This window comes from Lagenorhynchus albirostris, chromosome 13 (assembly GCF_949774975.1).
Source record: "Lagenorhynchus albirostris chromosome 13, mLagAlb1.1, whole genome shotgun sequence".
Lineage (NCBI taxonomy): Eukaryota > Metazoa > Chordata > Mammalia > Artiodactyla > Delphinidae > Lagenorhynchus > Lagenorhynchus albirostris.
Window position 1 is genome coordinate 30,539,416 of NC_083107.1, and position 16,326 is coordinate 30,555,741.

At 41.6% G+C, this 16,326-nt stretch overlaps 1 protein-coding gene across 1 annotated transcript in view; it reads left to right on the forward strand.

The window, feature by feature from the left end:
- The window catches only part of AAK1 (AP2 associated kinase 1), a 174,109-nt gene extending 163,637 nt beyond the window's left edge, over positions 1–10,472 (forward strand). Inside the window, exon 22 of the mRNA XM_060170090.1 lies at positions 3,433–10,472. Coding sequence (XP_060026073.1) covers positions 3,433–4,562 — 1,130 coding nt within the window. The 3' untranslated portion in view covers positions 4,563–10,472. The remainder of the gene's footprint in view (positions 1–3,432) is intronic.
- The last annotated feature ends 5,854 nt before the right edge of the window (positions 10,473–16,326 follow it).

Genomic DNA, 16,326 nt, shown 5'->3' on the forward strand with positions numbered 1-16,326 from the left:
TTGCTTTGGAAATTAATAGGGAATTGGTGAGGATAGTTGCCAAAGCATCAGATACGTTTGAGGATGCCTTCTTTCTGAAGCATATAAGCTCTTACTGAAATCGACATTAATTTGCAGCCTCAAAATAGACTAAAACGGAGTTATTCCTAGTGGAAGTGTCAAAAAGTGTGCTTAACCTTAACCTGGCACACAGTCCTACATCAGAGCAAGAAAAAGAAGTGTGTTTTGACTTCTTGCTTAATTTAGTGTGCTAAAGCAAAATGAAAAGAGACATGACTTAATTTGAGGAAATTAGAACAAAATGCCCTACCTTAAGCTTCCTGATAAGGAAGACCCTTATGCTTGATAAGGGAGACCCCCAACGCCCCCCCATCACTCCCCACCCCTACCCCAAGAACAACTGGCTAGCTTTATTGAGTTTTCTGGTCACAGGGCATCTGCTCTGCATGCCGTTGGTTTCCAAAGGAACTGGGCCAAGGCACTGAGGTTAAATTAGTATAAATCTTTCATTGCTAGTAGGCAGACTGCTTCCAACATGTTTTTCTGACAGTACAAGGCTATATTCATATACAAGGACTGTTCACCCTGAAAATACATGCTTTCCCTCCCTGCAATAACACACGCATATTCAAAAAAAAAAACCCTCTAACTGCCAACAATATTTAATGTCTATCTTCTGTTTACAGTTATTTAGACTCTGTCCTTCTCTTGACTGCTTTGTTTCTTGTGCTGCCACCACCAGAATTCCTTGAGGGAATGTGGATGTCTGCGTGCCCCATACCCACTGCGTGTCTTTGTTCTCCAGAACGCCAGGCTTGGAGGGTTACAAAGGGTGGTTGCTCTCAGCCTTGGTCATACTGCACCTCCTCTAAAAAGAATGGAAAGGTTAAGAGATCTGGCCTTCAAGGGAAAATCCTTTAAAGGTGCTTTTCCAATCCTATAGAGCAGATTCATGTTCAAAGAGAGAGATGGAATAGGTCTGGCCTTGTTTTGAAGGACTGGAGACTAGTTCTCCTTTCAAACTTGATATTATAGTATTTTTGTGACTATATAAATTTTTAAAAGTTGTCGCAATTTTAGGTGTGATTTTTCCTATTCATCATGAAGGTCATAGAATATGCTCTGAGTTGGCAGATTTACAGTTGACCAAGAACTCACTTTTAACGTAAGTAATTTAGATAGGTTAGGAATGCCCTTCTAGCCTGTCTGACTCTACACGTGGGTACCCCTACTTGGTACTTTACAGCTCTCACAATGTACTCTAACACTGCAGGCATCCGAGATGCCCTGCATTCTATAGGTAGCTGCTTTTTGGAGGTCTATGCACACAATTTGATTTGACTACGTTCCATTTAAATTTCCCCAGAGCACTAGCTTCAGTCAAACGAGTGCTCATTTTCATTATTGGTTCCCATGGTGGCCAGAGTTGGTCATGACTCAATTTGCCAGTTTTCTCCTAAGAGATATTTTGCTCTCCCACAGAACCACATCAGCTTCTAGGGTGGTTTTGGAAGATGAGAAGTCATGACTTAATTTTGGGAACTAAAAACTGTCCAACTGATAACTGTGTTAGAAAGCGGTTCAAGGAGTTTTGGGGGCCATTCGTACCACTTTGCTCAGCAAATCTTATCTTGGAAAACTTCTCTGCCCCATTTCATTTGAATTTCCCCACAGACATCATCATCTGGGAATCACTGTGACAGATCTCACATCGATATACTTGCCTGAGAGATTAGAATTATGTCTTTCCACATATATTGCAAAGGAGAAGGTGTTCCGTTTATTTCCTGTCCCCTGACTAACGCTTTCCTATCACCATATGGGTGCACATACTAAAGTTATAATGCAAGGAAACATTTATCCTCTTCATATACTATTCAGAAAGCCATTTGGCACCAGTACAGAATTTAACTTAAAGACTCTGTAATTTGGAATTCACCAAATACATTCAGAGTTCTAGAAAGAGAAATAAAAATGGTGGCGGGGTGGGGGGGACCCACCTTTTTTGTTTCTGAAAACAATATTTAAGGTCAGAACTGTTTAAAAAGAAGCACTGCTAAAAAGTTACAGGATTCAGAGAAACATAGTATTTTTGTACAGTGTCTTCTAAAATGTTCAGATCTCTCTCTACATCTCTTTACAATGTAATGCCTCTAAGTAACTGGTTTCCCAATAAATTGATTTTGATGCTGCTTCTGCTGTGTTCTGTGTGATTAATTCAAGCAGAAACTTTAGCAGGGGAAAATTGTTAGCAGAAGTTTCTACTACCTAATGGTTTGCTTAGAAGGGGAGAGGGTAACGTGGGGAGGGGATGATTGAATTTCCGCTGTACAGAGGTTCTGAGTCATCTATAAGAGTCCAAATCATGGTACCTGTAATTTCTTACCCTGGTGGGTTGGGAAACCCATGATGACATGATATCTCTACCCCCAGCCACGCTTTTCTCTGGATTCTTCTCGCTTAGTTACATATGCCTTTTTCCTGCCCTCTTGCTAACATGTGCCCAATGACATACTTCCAACCTGCTAATATTTCTTGGAAGGTAAGCTCTCTTGCATTCTGATAATTGTCTATTTGATTTTAAAAGCCAGAGCACCCTGAGGCACCTCTACCTAGATAAAAATAGATTCGTTTATTAGAGTTTGCAAATACTTCTGTAATTACCTGTGCATTTTACTCCTTCTGCTTAAAGAACTTTATGATGGATTCATTTAAGCAGAGGAGATCTTTGCTAACTTAGAAGACTGAAAACAAAATTCCAGGGCAACTCTAGCTGAAGGTGATTGATTTAATATGATTTTGATTATGTCTCCTCCCCTTAGAAAGTGCCTTCAGTATTCATATTTGAGGCACTCTTGTGCTCTTTGAATAGTGCTTATGATGTAAATCATCAAGTAATTTTGCATTTATCAAGCAGCCACGTTCTCCTGCTTTGGCGGGGGGGGGGGGGGGCGGGGAGGTTCCATCCTCAGTTACAGGCAGTGTGGAGCAGATGACCACATATCGCATCTGATTTGAGTTTGTCCCCAGACAGTATTTCTGCATCAGCCAGAACTGTCATGGTGGATGTGGAGATGAGTGACTGGGTTTGTTTTCATTCCATCCTGAGCCAGCACCAGGTAGAGCAGGTGTCAGTGCCTGGCCCCGTGCGTAGGAGCATTGCATAGTTACGCTGAATGTCTTTGTGCCTAACATCTTCATCTCCTTTCCTGCACATCGTGCCTATCGTGTTCCGAAATGTGAGACCGTGATTGGTTGTGTTCCAGTTTGTGTGCAGTTTCCTTGCCTGACTTTTCTTTTTCTGTTTTTCCTTTTCCATTTTCAACATCTATTATTTGGTTCCACAATGTTTCTGCCACGGGTTGACCATTAAATGTTCCAAGGAGAGTTGAATGGACCTCTGCATTAATTCTGCGTTTTGTGCTTTTCTAGGTATCCAGAGAGAGCCCAATCCCTATCCTGTAATAACTGTAGAGCACTTTAAAGAATCAACGGGTTTTAAAGACCTTCCCCTGTATCCAGACCCCTCCAGAGTACCTGGAATGAAAACTCAGAACAATTTAGAATATGACTACTTGGCCCGAGATGGCCCTTCCAGCAACAGCTCGTTCCACAGCAGTGAAGAGGAAGGGACCGACCTCGAGGGGGACATGCTGGACTGCAGTGGGTCTCGACCTCTCCTCTTGGAGTCGTCAGAAGAGGATGAGAGCTGCAGGCCTCCGCAGGGGAAGCTGGGAGGAACCACTCCCTTCAGTCAGCCAGAAGTCTCTCCTGAGCAAGCCAAGGCAGCGCAAGGTGGAAGAAAGAACCAGTTCGGAGCCCTCACGCAGCCAACCGCTGATGGACTCGGTGAGCCAGATGTTTTCGCCACTGCTCCCTTCAGGAGCTCGAGGGTTCCCGCGGATGACGTGGACATTTTCACCAAAGCCCCATTTGTCTGCAAGGGCAGCGTGGCTCCTTCCCAGCCAGAGGAGGCGGACGTGTTCTTGAGAGCTCCTTTCACTAAGAAGAAAAGCATGGAGGAGTTAACCGTTGCCCAGAGCGCCTCCCCGGAGTCTCCTGCGCAGCCCGGTCTCCTCCGTCAGACCAATGACATCCCTCTGCTCCCGGGCCTTGATCGAGCCGTGCATCCCTCTGTCCGAGCTCAGTATTCCATGGCTGGTTTTGCCCAACCGTCTAACCACCCCTCCCATCCTGTACAAGCAGCAGACCATCTTGACAGCGTCTCTCCCAGGGGCACCTCTCTGGAATCTGGCGCCCATCCTAATGACAGAAACAAAGGACCTCAGCCCCAGAAAGAATCTGTCTCAGGCCCCGTGGCTGGCAAACCATTCCGCCCCCAGTCTTTATCCAAATATTCCCGTCACTATAGCCCAGAAGATGAGCCAAGTCCAGAGGCCCAGCCCATCGCTGCCTACAAAATTGTTTCGCAAACCAATAAGCAGTCGATAGCTGGCTCTGTTTCCATCACATCCCTTTCCTCCAGGACTACGGAGCTGCCAGCTGCTGATCCTTTTGCTTTAGCACCCTTTCCTTCGAAATCAGGCAAGCAGAAACCTTAGGAGCCATACCTGAGCCTTAGGCCTCTGTCTCTACCCCACCCTTAGTACCCACCACATCACTCCCAGCTGAGCCTTCCTAAGAAGAAATATTGACATATCAATTATTATCTTTCAGTTCCATGAGTCAGCAGGAATTCTTCAGTCAGCAAACTCAGTCGAGGTGATAACTTAGTTGAAACTCCTTTAAGTTATGCTCAATTCTTTTGTTTATATTGATTTCTGGACTTATAGGCATTTCCATCTCCACCTCCACCCAGAGCTCTGCTTTTTGTTGTTTGCCTAGAAACTGTTTAAGTCTAGAACTACTTCCCAGTAAATCCAGAAATAACTTCCCAAAGGGGCCATGTTATTGCTAGTTTGACTCCTGTAGTTCCTGTTCTGAGTCATGTCTATCAAGGAATCAAGATGAGTTCTTCCCGGACTTGGTTTCGTACTCTTGAAAAGGGTATATTTCAGGAAAGAAAACCAGATAAAAATTCTGCACATCAAAAGGAAGTGTAATCCCGCAGATACTAATCATTCCTGTGAAGCCGGCAGCTCTAGAAGGATTCTCTGGATCTGAGTCTGTGCAAGCCACACTGGTCCTCGTGCATGAGTGTCTGTGGGTGTGTGACGTGTGTCAGATCCTTTCCTTTGCAGAAATGCAAACAGATATCTATGCTCATGTCTAATAGTGTTGAGCCTTCCCCATGTGCACACTTGAAAAATTCGTGTGAGCGCACAGCTATGTGTGTGCATGTCTGTGTGCACAGGAAACATTCTTCCTTTAGCTAAACCCTGTCCCACCTCGCGTACCTCCACAATCACTCATTTGCTGACATTGGTCTCCTGACCTAACTGACTTGAACCCTGTTTTTATTGAGTTCTTTTCTCATGGCAAAATTGAATTCATTGGAATGTATAGGAAAATCCTGTTGGAACTGAAGTTTCTAAGTAGATTTTTTTTTCCCTCTAGAATTTGCTGTGAACAAATTCCATTTACACAGCCTTGAAAAATTAATTATCCTTATACAGTTCCCCCTCAGAACAATAGAAAAGAGCACAATGTTACAGTTCCAAACACTGGGTTTGTGGTCTAAGTAATTTTAAAAAGTACTTAAAAACCTTAGGTCTGAGCACTCCATGCTGTCAATAGGAAATTAATTAATCATGAGACTAGGCTACAAACTAGATTTGCTTGTTTGTTTTTCCACATCCTTGTCACCTTTGTCTACTGCTTCTTGAGGAAATAGAAATCTGAGACATGTAAATAAGTTTGGGAGAAAGGAAAAGAGCTGAACCAGCCAGCCATGAAAACCTTTCAGTTCTCTCTGTCCCCTTGGATGCTAAAGTAGGTCAGATAGGTGCCTCACTTGTGTTTTTGAAATGTCTTGTGTTTCTGGAAAGATCTGACTTATTCTTGGCTGTTTTCATACCCTTTATTATTAGTGCCTTAAAATGAAACTTATGTCTCAGTGGGAAGACTTCTGCTGAAGATGTTCAATTTCCTATTTCAACTTGAAAGCTTCCTGTGACTTGTAGTAAATGTTAGTGATTTCTCCATTAGCTGGAGATGTTGGGAGAGTTGCTTACCAACCCAGATTAATGAATTAAGGATTATGGGAAATTTGTCCAAGAATCAAGCCTGAATGCCAAACTCAACTGCAGTTAAGTGTCACACTTTTAAATTTGAAGTTCAGGGATCTTGGCAGTAAAATATGAACAGACACTTTTCAAGACATTTTCTAGTTTAGTCTCCACCTATTTCAGCTGTCCAGGTTAAAAGATAAATGTAAATAATAGGTACTGGATCAGGGCTCCTAGCAATGATTTTCCAACTGAGGTTTCAGCAGTGCTGGTCCTTCACTTTTATGGATGTTAAATGTTCGTTGGGCTTTTCTCCCAATGATCATTTCTGAATTTTCTGTGTAACAGTGGATGTAGAATCATCTTTCTATTTGAATAGTTTTGGCTAACAGGTGTGGAACTTAGCACCCCAAGCTCTTCCCTTGCCTTTATCAATTAAAGCCTTCACGTGCAGGAGTGAAAAGGATGGGAATATTCAAGGAGAGTTCTCACCCCAGAAACTCTTAAAGCAGAAGGTCATTCTAATTCACCAGAGGTGTTCAGGATTACCTCTGTAACAGCCCTGCAAAATGACTTTTCCTTTGGTTATTTGATCACTCCCCTTCCGATCATTTTAGTTCTCAAGGTGAAAATCAATAAAATCTTGGTCATTTTATTACATAATTGAATCATTTGTCAAGCTGTGCTTGTAATCCTTTTTTATTCTCACTGGAGACCTATGATGGCTGGAGACTCTAAATACCTTTTGTGAACAAGAAATGAATATAAACACTTGCAGATTACTTTTGTGGTGTTCTTACTGAATGATGCATGAAAATTTTAGGACTATCGGATTACATTAATTATTAGTTAATAACTAGTGAACTCTGCGCTGATCTTCTCTGGATCATATAGAGTAAATGCATCATGTAAAGACACAATGTTCTTGGGGCTTCCCTGGCGGTCCAGCGGTTAGGACTCCACACTCCCAGTGCAGGAGGCATGGGTTCAATCCCTGGTCAGGGAACTAAGATCCCGCATGCTGCACGGCGTGGCCAAAAAATTAAAAAATAATAAAGATAAAATGTTCTTGCCAGAGTCCATCCTGAATCTGGAAATCTGGAAAATTTTCGTTTTAAGGGAATCAGGAGTGCTCAGGGCGCTTTGAATTAGTAGCGAATGCATGTTTCCAACAACTACTGCCTTAGGTTAACACTAAGGAGAAAAAGAAAACATATAGTCAACAAAATACTGCATTACTTGTTTTAGTTTGTTTTACGTGTTACTTGCTTTACACATATACAGAATGCAGGAACCTGTGACCTTTCATTTCAGTGGAGCACAATGAGCCAGGGTACATTTAGACATAAAGCATTGACCCGCGGCATGCACTAATGAACTCTTAAAGGATCCACACTAATGGACTAACAGGCACTATTGAATTCATGAAGTTATCTTACGTGTGGTGAAAAATATTTAGCATGTCTGTTTCTTGGGTTCACACACAGATAACCCTTTAGCTCCAAATCCTGGTTAGATTGGAAAATGGAATGAACAAAATCTGACGCTTGAAGCAGATGCAGAGCAGGACCCAAAGAAATCTAGGTCACAAACTCCATTTCGTTTTGGGCCCACTCATTGTTGAGTTGAAAATTTCATATGTGTGGACTGGTATATATGTATTCACTCGCCCATGTTAGGTCTGAGTTTAACCTGGCAACCTTTGTGAACTGTCAAGAAAAACACCAGTATCTTATTGACCCATTATTTAGTAAGTTTTAGAATACACGTACATCAATGTTTTCAACTATTTGGTGGACATTTCGCTGACTCAAAAAGTAGCGGATTTCAGTTTTCTTTAAAATAGGTGTAATCACCAGAGTGATTCTGACAATAGAAATTCGATCATGCTGTATTTGCTTCCCTAAGGAAGTTGTCAAAACATAGGTTATATAGTATGTATGCATCCTATCAAATAGGAAATTTTATTATAGGAAACTAGAGAAAGGTGAGATCCAACTCACTCTTTAGCAGGAAGGATACTACCTAAAATGGAGTCCCTTGGGTCCCTTTAATAAAGAAAGATGTTATTCTCTGCTGTGTGTTTGGAATTAAAATTGGAGAACACAGGCCAGTCAAGTTCGGAATTGCTGCTGGTCACACAGATGCAGTTTTCTATGAGAAATTTGGAACCCAGATTATTCTGATGAAAGGTACATAGGAGAGCCTCTGAAGAGACCACAGCTTGTAAGGAGGCAAGAGCTCCTTGTAAATGCCCACAGCCATCCCTGAGTTCTAATCCTCCAATCCTGCTTTCTGGAGTAAACATGAAGATTTTAAATGTAATCATGTAAATTTAAATTCTTGCTTTTTCCGGTGACTGTCGACTACTTGTTTGTTGGTTGGTTTTGTTTGTTTTAACCACCAGAACACTTGCAAACTTGTGAAGTTCACTTAAGGAGGATTTCAAAATGCTTGAAAATAAAAAGTATCTGGCTGGGAATTGTTTTTGTGTTCTTTTGCTACAAGATAAATTTGCTAGGCTGTGAAAACAACTAGCTGCTCAGCTTCGATGTGGGAATCCACACTGGCAGTGTCTTGATTGCCAGGACGCCATCTTGCTCTCTGACTTCCTGGTCCTACCAGCCTCATTTGCACCTTGACCTTTATTAGGAAACAGGCCTCCCACATGTGATGCCCAGATCCCATCTTTAAACTGCCAGCCACAGGTCTTTCCTGCTTTTTCTCTACCCCTGCAAGTCTTCCTGGCTCACCTTCCTTGTTCATTTCCTCACTTGACATTCCCCTATTATAATCGTACCAATAAGTGGGGAGTGAGAGGTATGACTGAATGAATGATCATGCTAATTTTTATTTGCCTCCCTTGTTACTGTAAACAGTTTTTTCTTAAATTTTAGCCTAGCCTGTGATAATCTCACCACACTGGAATAATTCCAAATAAGAGTGAAATGGCTCACCTTCCCCTTTTCTTAGGGACTAGAAGAAAGGATGAAGGAAGGTTGGCAGAAGCCCAGCCTCACTCTGGAGACAGCCCAGAAACCTCATGCTCTCTGCCTTGATCTAACACAGGCCCAGAGTGCCCTAGAATGCAGGGGCAAGTTTATGTTTGAAGGGACTCCGGGGTAGCTTGTAAAAAGGGCTAAATGGGGAAATTCCCTGGTGGTCCAGTGGTTAAGACTCTGTGCTTTCACTCCCGTGGGCCCAGGTTCGATCCCTGGTCAGGGAACTAAGATCCCACAAGCCAAAAAAAAGAGGCTAAATGTTAACCAGCACACTGGTGGCTTAGTCCAGTATTCCTGTAACTTGTAATTCCATAAGAAATTTAGTCTGAGTTACTTCTCTGCAATCTCAGTATGAGTGAAACAGTGTTTTGAGTTTATAATAACAATGTTTTTTTCTTGAAATTAAGTCAATGTCATCTACATTGCATTTAATAGAACCATATATACGTGTTAGAGGGATCTATGTGATTCCTTTTGGTAAGGAATTACAGAAGTGGTTTTTTTACCAATGTCAGTTAAAGTGAGATTTTGGGAGTGAGAGAAGACAATATCACCCTCCCACTCTGAAATGGCGAGTCAGTTGTATCTGAGTCCACCAAAGACTCCTGTTTGAGGAGTGTGATTGGAGTGTGTGTGTGTATCCTCATGCTTTCTGCCATGGTGTTGAAGACCTCCTAATGAAGGCATCCAAAGAATACCAAGAGGTGACAGTAGGTATTTGAAATGAGTAAATTCAGTTCCGTTAGCCTACCGAGTTAGAACTGGAGTTGTACTGGACAACGGTGAGAGAAAGCAGCCATTGCCTTAGACTCATTTCCACAGTAAGCACGCTCTTCTCATCCACAAGGATAAAACTCAGTAGGGTTTGACCTAAACTCTCATGTGTGGTATTGGGAGGGCAGTAGTGAGCAGAATACTACAAGGCCTGCAATATGTTACTTTGAAAGAGGGAATATTTAACGTCATTTGTTAGGGGATAGGAATGGAATAAAGGCCAAGGACCGTGCTCGTTCCAAGCAGAAGAGGTGAACGAACTCCTACTGACTATATTTTGAGTTGACTGAATGAGGAGGTCGACCCAGCTGTAAGGAGTGTTGAGGTCATCAGACCTCAGGAAACAATATGTGCATACAATCTCAAGGTCTGTGAACATGAGAAAGGGAAAAAACATTTATAGAGTTAATCTTAACAGTTCTTGCAATACCTCTTTTTTGCAGACTCTTGGGTTTATGTTATTGCACCCTTTGTGTGAGCTATCTTATGTATCTGATAGTTTTTATGAATACTTGTTTGAGTTGTAAACTCCTGTACACTTTATTAAAATGGACCTAATTAAAATAAATGATTTACACTTTGTATTATTTCTTAAGTCAGATCTTCCTAGGATTGAAGGACTCCATAAGCACCTTTCACTTAGTACCAAGCCTAGCTCTACATTTTTAAGTTTCAAAGAGCAACTCTTGGTTGGTTGGTTGATTGGTTGGTTGTTTTGTTGGTTGGTTTCCAATGCTGGCATTGTTACTTCCTGAGACCTGCTTTTCATCTAGATGTTTGTGGAGGCATAAATGAAATAATACAAGATAATGGAGCTATAAGGACTGAGCTGGGAAAATCACAGAGCTCCCTGCAATGTAAAGTTTCCTGTGAACTTCTAAAATGTGTTATCTGAATGTGACCTGCATTAATATGCAGTCTTCCAAAAAAAAAAAAAATCCCTAAAGAGAGACCATAAGAAACTAAAGAGAGAAATCTTTAGTGGAAGTGGATTATACCTAAAAATTTTTAAATCCATACTGTGGGGAAACCTGCCTGCCTATGTCCTTTCCAAATCTGAGAAAATAACAAAGCTTTAATGAGCTTGACATCCGTGATTCAGGGAGAATTGGTAATGGGCTGAGTTCACAGACATGGTGTTCAAAGAAGATCCAGGGATCCAAAGAGCTCTAGTATAAGATGCATGAATAAAGCCAGAGTTGCCTACTTTTTCTGAAGATTTATTTAAGATCTGATTCATCTATCTATCTTTAAATATGTGCCCTACCTAGTTCTACAATGTGAAGTTCTTATGTTTTTTCTATTTCAAGTTCTCATTAGCCAAAAGTAGTCTTCCTTATCCGTGACTCAGACTGTTCTGGGGGAAACCCTTTCAGATGCATCACTCCCACTGAGATGCAGGAGAAGCCTTCTGCAGAGGTGGACAGAGCTTACCTGTGGTGACTTACCTCTGCCTTAATTGTAGGGAGAGCCAGAATTAGAAGCTCCAGCTCCCCTGGGGTGGTCTCTCTGCATACAGCCTTTGATGACTCACTTTTGCCAGCCCTGAGACTGGTTGGTAAGAGACCAGCCAGGGAGGAGGTACCCTTGGGTTGTCCCCTAGGTTAGAACCAAGTGGAAGGAACCAGAGCGAGACCCAGGGAAAAGCCAAGAATAAATGGTTTAGACCTGTTTCTCTGTATTTGAAGATAAAGATCTTTCCCCTTACATCATATGTTTTTTCCTTGAGTTTATCTTTCCTCATATTGAAGTATGTCAGCCTACAAGGAAGGAGACCAAGTACTTCTTCAACCTGCTTTTATGTAAGCTTAGCCCAGAGGCCCAAAGGACTCCAAGTATTCCCTTCAGAAGGCAGCCCAGTAGTCCAGTGCTGAGATTTGGGACCAATGCCATTGCTATATGTGGAATTCTTAAAGTCAGGTATTGTGAAATTAGTAGTTCTACCAGATCTCCCATGCCTCATCCTGTTTTTGAGCAGGACCTTTTGACCTCAAGGACATATTTTATTTTTCACTCTTTAGAGAAACCTTACGTTATCTGAGAGGAATGGATCACAATTTTCTCTTAGAGTAATCAAAAATTAAACATAAACTGTCAGCCTTTTCTCAGTTTATAATGAATACTACTGGTAGACATATTCAAGTAAAATTCAAAACAGCTAAAACTGCACATCAAAAATTGATGAAAGACTGAAATCTTGACACTTTAAATCAAAATTTTGATTCGGGAAATTTGAATTTAGTAGGTATAGTGGACACAAGAGAACTCAGTAGTAGAAACCGTTGGTAAAATTTGAAATGAACTAAAAATTGACGAATAAATCTCCATTGTAAAATGTATATAGAAAAGGCTGGATTCCAATGAATATAATTACAATAAAATGGAAATACATTGCATAGGAAATTGATCCCTTGTCCATCATTTCCTAGCTGTGTAATCTTGAAACATTACTGAACTTCTAAGGGACTCAGTTTCTTCATCTGTAAAATGGGGATAACATTAAATGCCCATGATATAGATTGCTATGAGGTGTGCTTAGAAAATGGCCCACTTTAAGTGCTCAATCAGTGTTAGCTATTTCTGTTTGATTCACCAGCTTTAGTGGCACCAACATGTGGTAATATCACAATTCCCTCAGCCCACCTGAAATTGTGCTTTACCTGACAGTTTTTTATATTTGTGTTTATTTTATATTTTGCACACAAGTTGAGACTTTACTAATCTTTCATATAGCACTTTCAAATTCATATAAAATGTGACCATGCTAAGAGCTCGAACAGAAATGAAGAGAGATCTAGGGAGCTTGCCAGTGGGGAACATGGATAAAGAAGGATTAATGAGGGAAACACTTGAATATGTCTGTATGCCAGCAGCTAAGGAGAAACAATCTGTAGAGAGGGAGCAGATGAAGATGAAGGAATAACAAAATGAAAAGTAAATGGACAGTAAGCACACCCAGCACCCAGATCTTCGTTTCTAAAAACCATTCTCTAATGGAATTTCTCCATGGAAGCAGGGCTCCATGGAGAAGTTGCAGATTCTAGGGCTGGAGCAGGAAATATACAAAATGAAGCAGGAGCATCTGTAGTGCTGGAAAGTAAAGGAGTGCTAAAAATAATAATAAATAAAATCACAGGGGCACAGACCCAACCTGAATGAACTTCCAATGCTCAAAGCTGAAACAACTTAAGCAATGAAATAAATAACATAGTATTAGGTTACAACAAAGTATAAAGTAAATATCCATGAGCCCATGCTGATATAAAAAATGACTGAATAAATAAATGAAGAAAAGACATATACAGAAGAATTTCAGTTAATTTATTTAGCTCTCCCATCTCCCCAAGTGGAGCTTAATTCCACAAAACTTAAGTGTGGGTTGTGCGTTCAAAGAGTAGTGTATGGGGCTTCCCTGGTGGCACAGTGGTTGAGAGTCCGCCTGCCAATGCAGGGGATGCGGGTTCGTGCCCCGGTCCGGGAGGATCCCACGTGCCACGGAGTGGCTGGGCCCGTGAGCCGTGACCGCTGAGCCTGCGCGTCCGGAGCCTGTGCTCCGCGATGGGAGAGGCCACGGCAGTGAGAGGCCCGTGTACTGCAAAAAAAAAAAAAGAGTAGTGTATGGAAGGGGAAGGAGAAGGTAGTAACTTCACAGTGGAAAAACCTGACAAACACTGCCTCAGCCAGATGATCAAGGTTAATAGCAACAGGGATAGGTCATGTTGATAACACGAACCCTATGATGTGATGAGAACGGCACCTCCTTCTATGGTCTTCCTCCCCCTAACCCATAACCCCAGTTTAACCAAGAGAATAACGCGAAACTGTGGAGTTTGGTTAATGCTGGTTCCTTAGCTGTGGCAAATGTATAATGGTAATGTAAGATGCTATCAACAGGGAAAACTGGGTAAGGGATAAACAGAAACAATCTGTACTATCTTTGCAAATTTTGTGTAAATCTAATATATTCTGAACAAAAATTTTACTTAAAAAACTAATAAACTGGGTGAAGTCCCTAAGGACTGGGAGGGGGAGTAAGGAAGCAGATGGACTGAGAACACAGGTGGAGGTACTGGCTTTGAGCAAGAAACATGCCTCTTCTGCTATGGGAAGAAGGAGGTAGGATTAGTGCAGTGTTGGAGAGGAAAGCTTTCTCTCTACACTCTTAGGTTCAACTCTTGAGGGCTGGCAAATTAAACTTCCAAATGATAGATTAGCAAGAGAAAAGAGGTGTTTTTTTTTTTATTGGAACATAGTTGATTAACAACGTTGTGTAAGTTTCAGGTGTATAGCAAAGTGATTCAGTTATACATATACCTGTATCTCTTCTTTTTCAAATTCTTTTCCCCTTTAGCTTATTACAGAGGAAAGAGATTTTTATTCACATACTTACATGGGCATTCACAGAAAAATATAACTCATGGTGGCAGTTAGAATTTGGGGCTTATATATATTGGGTTGGCCAAAAAGTTCGTTCGGGTTTTTCCGTAACCCGGGCTTCATGAAAAACCCGAACGAATTTTTTGTCCAACCCAATATCATCTTAATAACGTGCTGCTGCAAATAATCAATAAGCAGGGCTTCCCTGGTGGCGCAGTAGTTGAGAGTTCGCCTGCCGATGCAGGGGACGCGGGTTCATGCCCCGGTCTGGGAGGATCCCACATGCCGCGGAGCGTATGGGCCCGTGAGCCATGGCCGCTGAGCCCGCGCGTCCGGAGCCTGTGCTCCGCAGCGGGAGAGGCCACGGCAGTGAGAGGCCCGAGTACTGAAAAACAAAAACAAACAAACAAACAAAATAATCAATAAACAATCTAAATAAGAATAGAAGAGAGTTTTATTCAAGCCAAACTCAGGACTATAGCTTGAGAAACAGCCTCTCAGTAGCTCTGAGAAGACTGTTCTGAAGAGGTAGGGGAGGAGCCCAGAGATACCTGATGTTTTTGGCTGGTCAAGCATAGATCCTGATAAAAGATGACTGCTAATCACAAAGAACAGCGATCTCAAGTTAATGATTTTAGTTGACCTTCTATGTATGGGAAGATGCAAGAATCTAGGGTCATTGAAATTCTTCCTGAGGTCTGCATCATAACTATCTAGGGGCCAGTTTATTCAAAACGCAGAATGCCTTATCCTGGGCTGGTTTTTTCCCCCTGAATTCCCTTCAGGGCTCCCACTGTGAGCCACAGCAACGGACTGTGACTTAACCCTTTATATAACTGGATGGTGGGCAACATTCTTTCAATGGTTAAAGTACGTGTACAATATATGGTTGACAGGTGATAAGACAGACTATTTTAGTTAGCATAAAGTTCAAGCCAAATCATGTATAAGCCAGAATAACTTCCCCATACCTCAGTATGTGAACATTTCTTCCATCAAAGGGAAGGAGAAGGGGAAGGAGAAGGGGAGAAGGACACCTATGAGAAAACAAATGATTTTTAGGAAAAGATAAATGGTTTCTTATGAGAATAGAGATGTGATAGCTTTGTGAGAATGTCTGCTTAGGTGATTTCTTATCCCTGAGCCAACTCTCCTCTTCAGTGATAAGAGTCCATCTTTCCTGGTTGCTAGACTCCTGGGGAGAGGATTTATAACACTTGAAATCTTTTGGGAGGCTCTACTTTTAGGTAGATAAGGGTAGTTCCAAACAAAGCTCCTGAAGTGGAATATTCTGGATGCCTTCAGCAGAAAGAGATAAGTATGTGAGCTTGTGCAAGGCTTTAATAGTTTAGAGAGTCAGTTGCCACCACTGCTACCACCAAGGCCTCTATCTTTTTCTCTGTGAAGTCAAATCTGCTAAGAATGAGGAGGAACTGGATATCTTTGGAGTAGTAGTAAAGGGAATGGTTAAAAATATATATATACAACCAGTATTTTGAACAGAATGAGTTCAGTAAGATACAATCAGAAAAAGGGCTTAAATGTCATCTCTTTGTTCTTCCTGCCTCACTCCTTGATTGAAATTCAGCAAATCCCATTGCTTTCTGGTTACTTTCATCTTTAAAAACTATCTTATTTTCTATCTTACTGTCAAGTATTAAAAAAATCTAGCCAAGTCTTTCAAACTTCCATCTTGTATCTGCCTTAGAGCTTTCTTCCTTTCCCTTGGTTAGGCTCAAAGACCAGTCTCCTCCTCTTTCTACACCTGCCTCTTGCAAGGAAGGGGCTTGGGATCATGAAGCAGTGGTCCTTTTCCTTGCCTGGGGTTGCCTGTGGCTTTCTGCACTATTCCCTGAAGGGGGAACAATTTATACAAAGGCCCTTAGGTGGGAAATAATTCAACATATTTAAGGAACTGAAAACAGCCAGAGGAGGGGAAAGAGAAAGGAGGCTGGCAGTCAGCCTTCCAGACACTTTATGCTCACACATACAAGCACATACTCAGAGACACAAACTATTTTACGTAAATGGAATCATACTGTAGG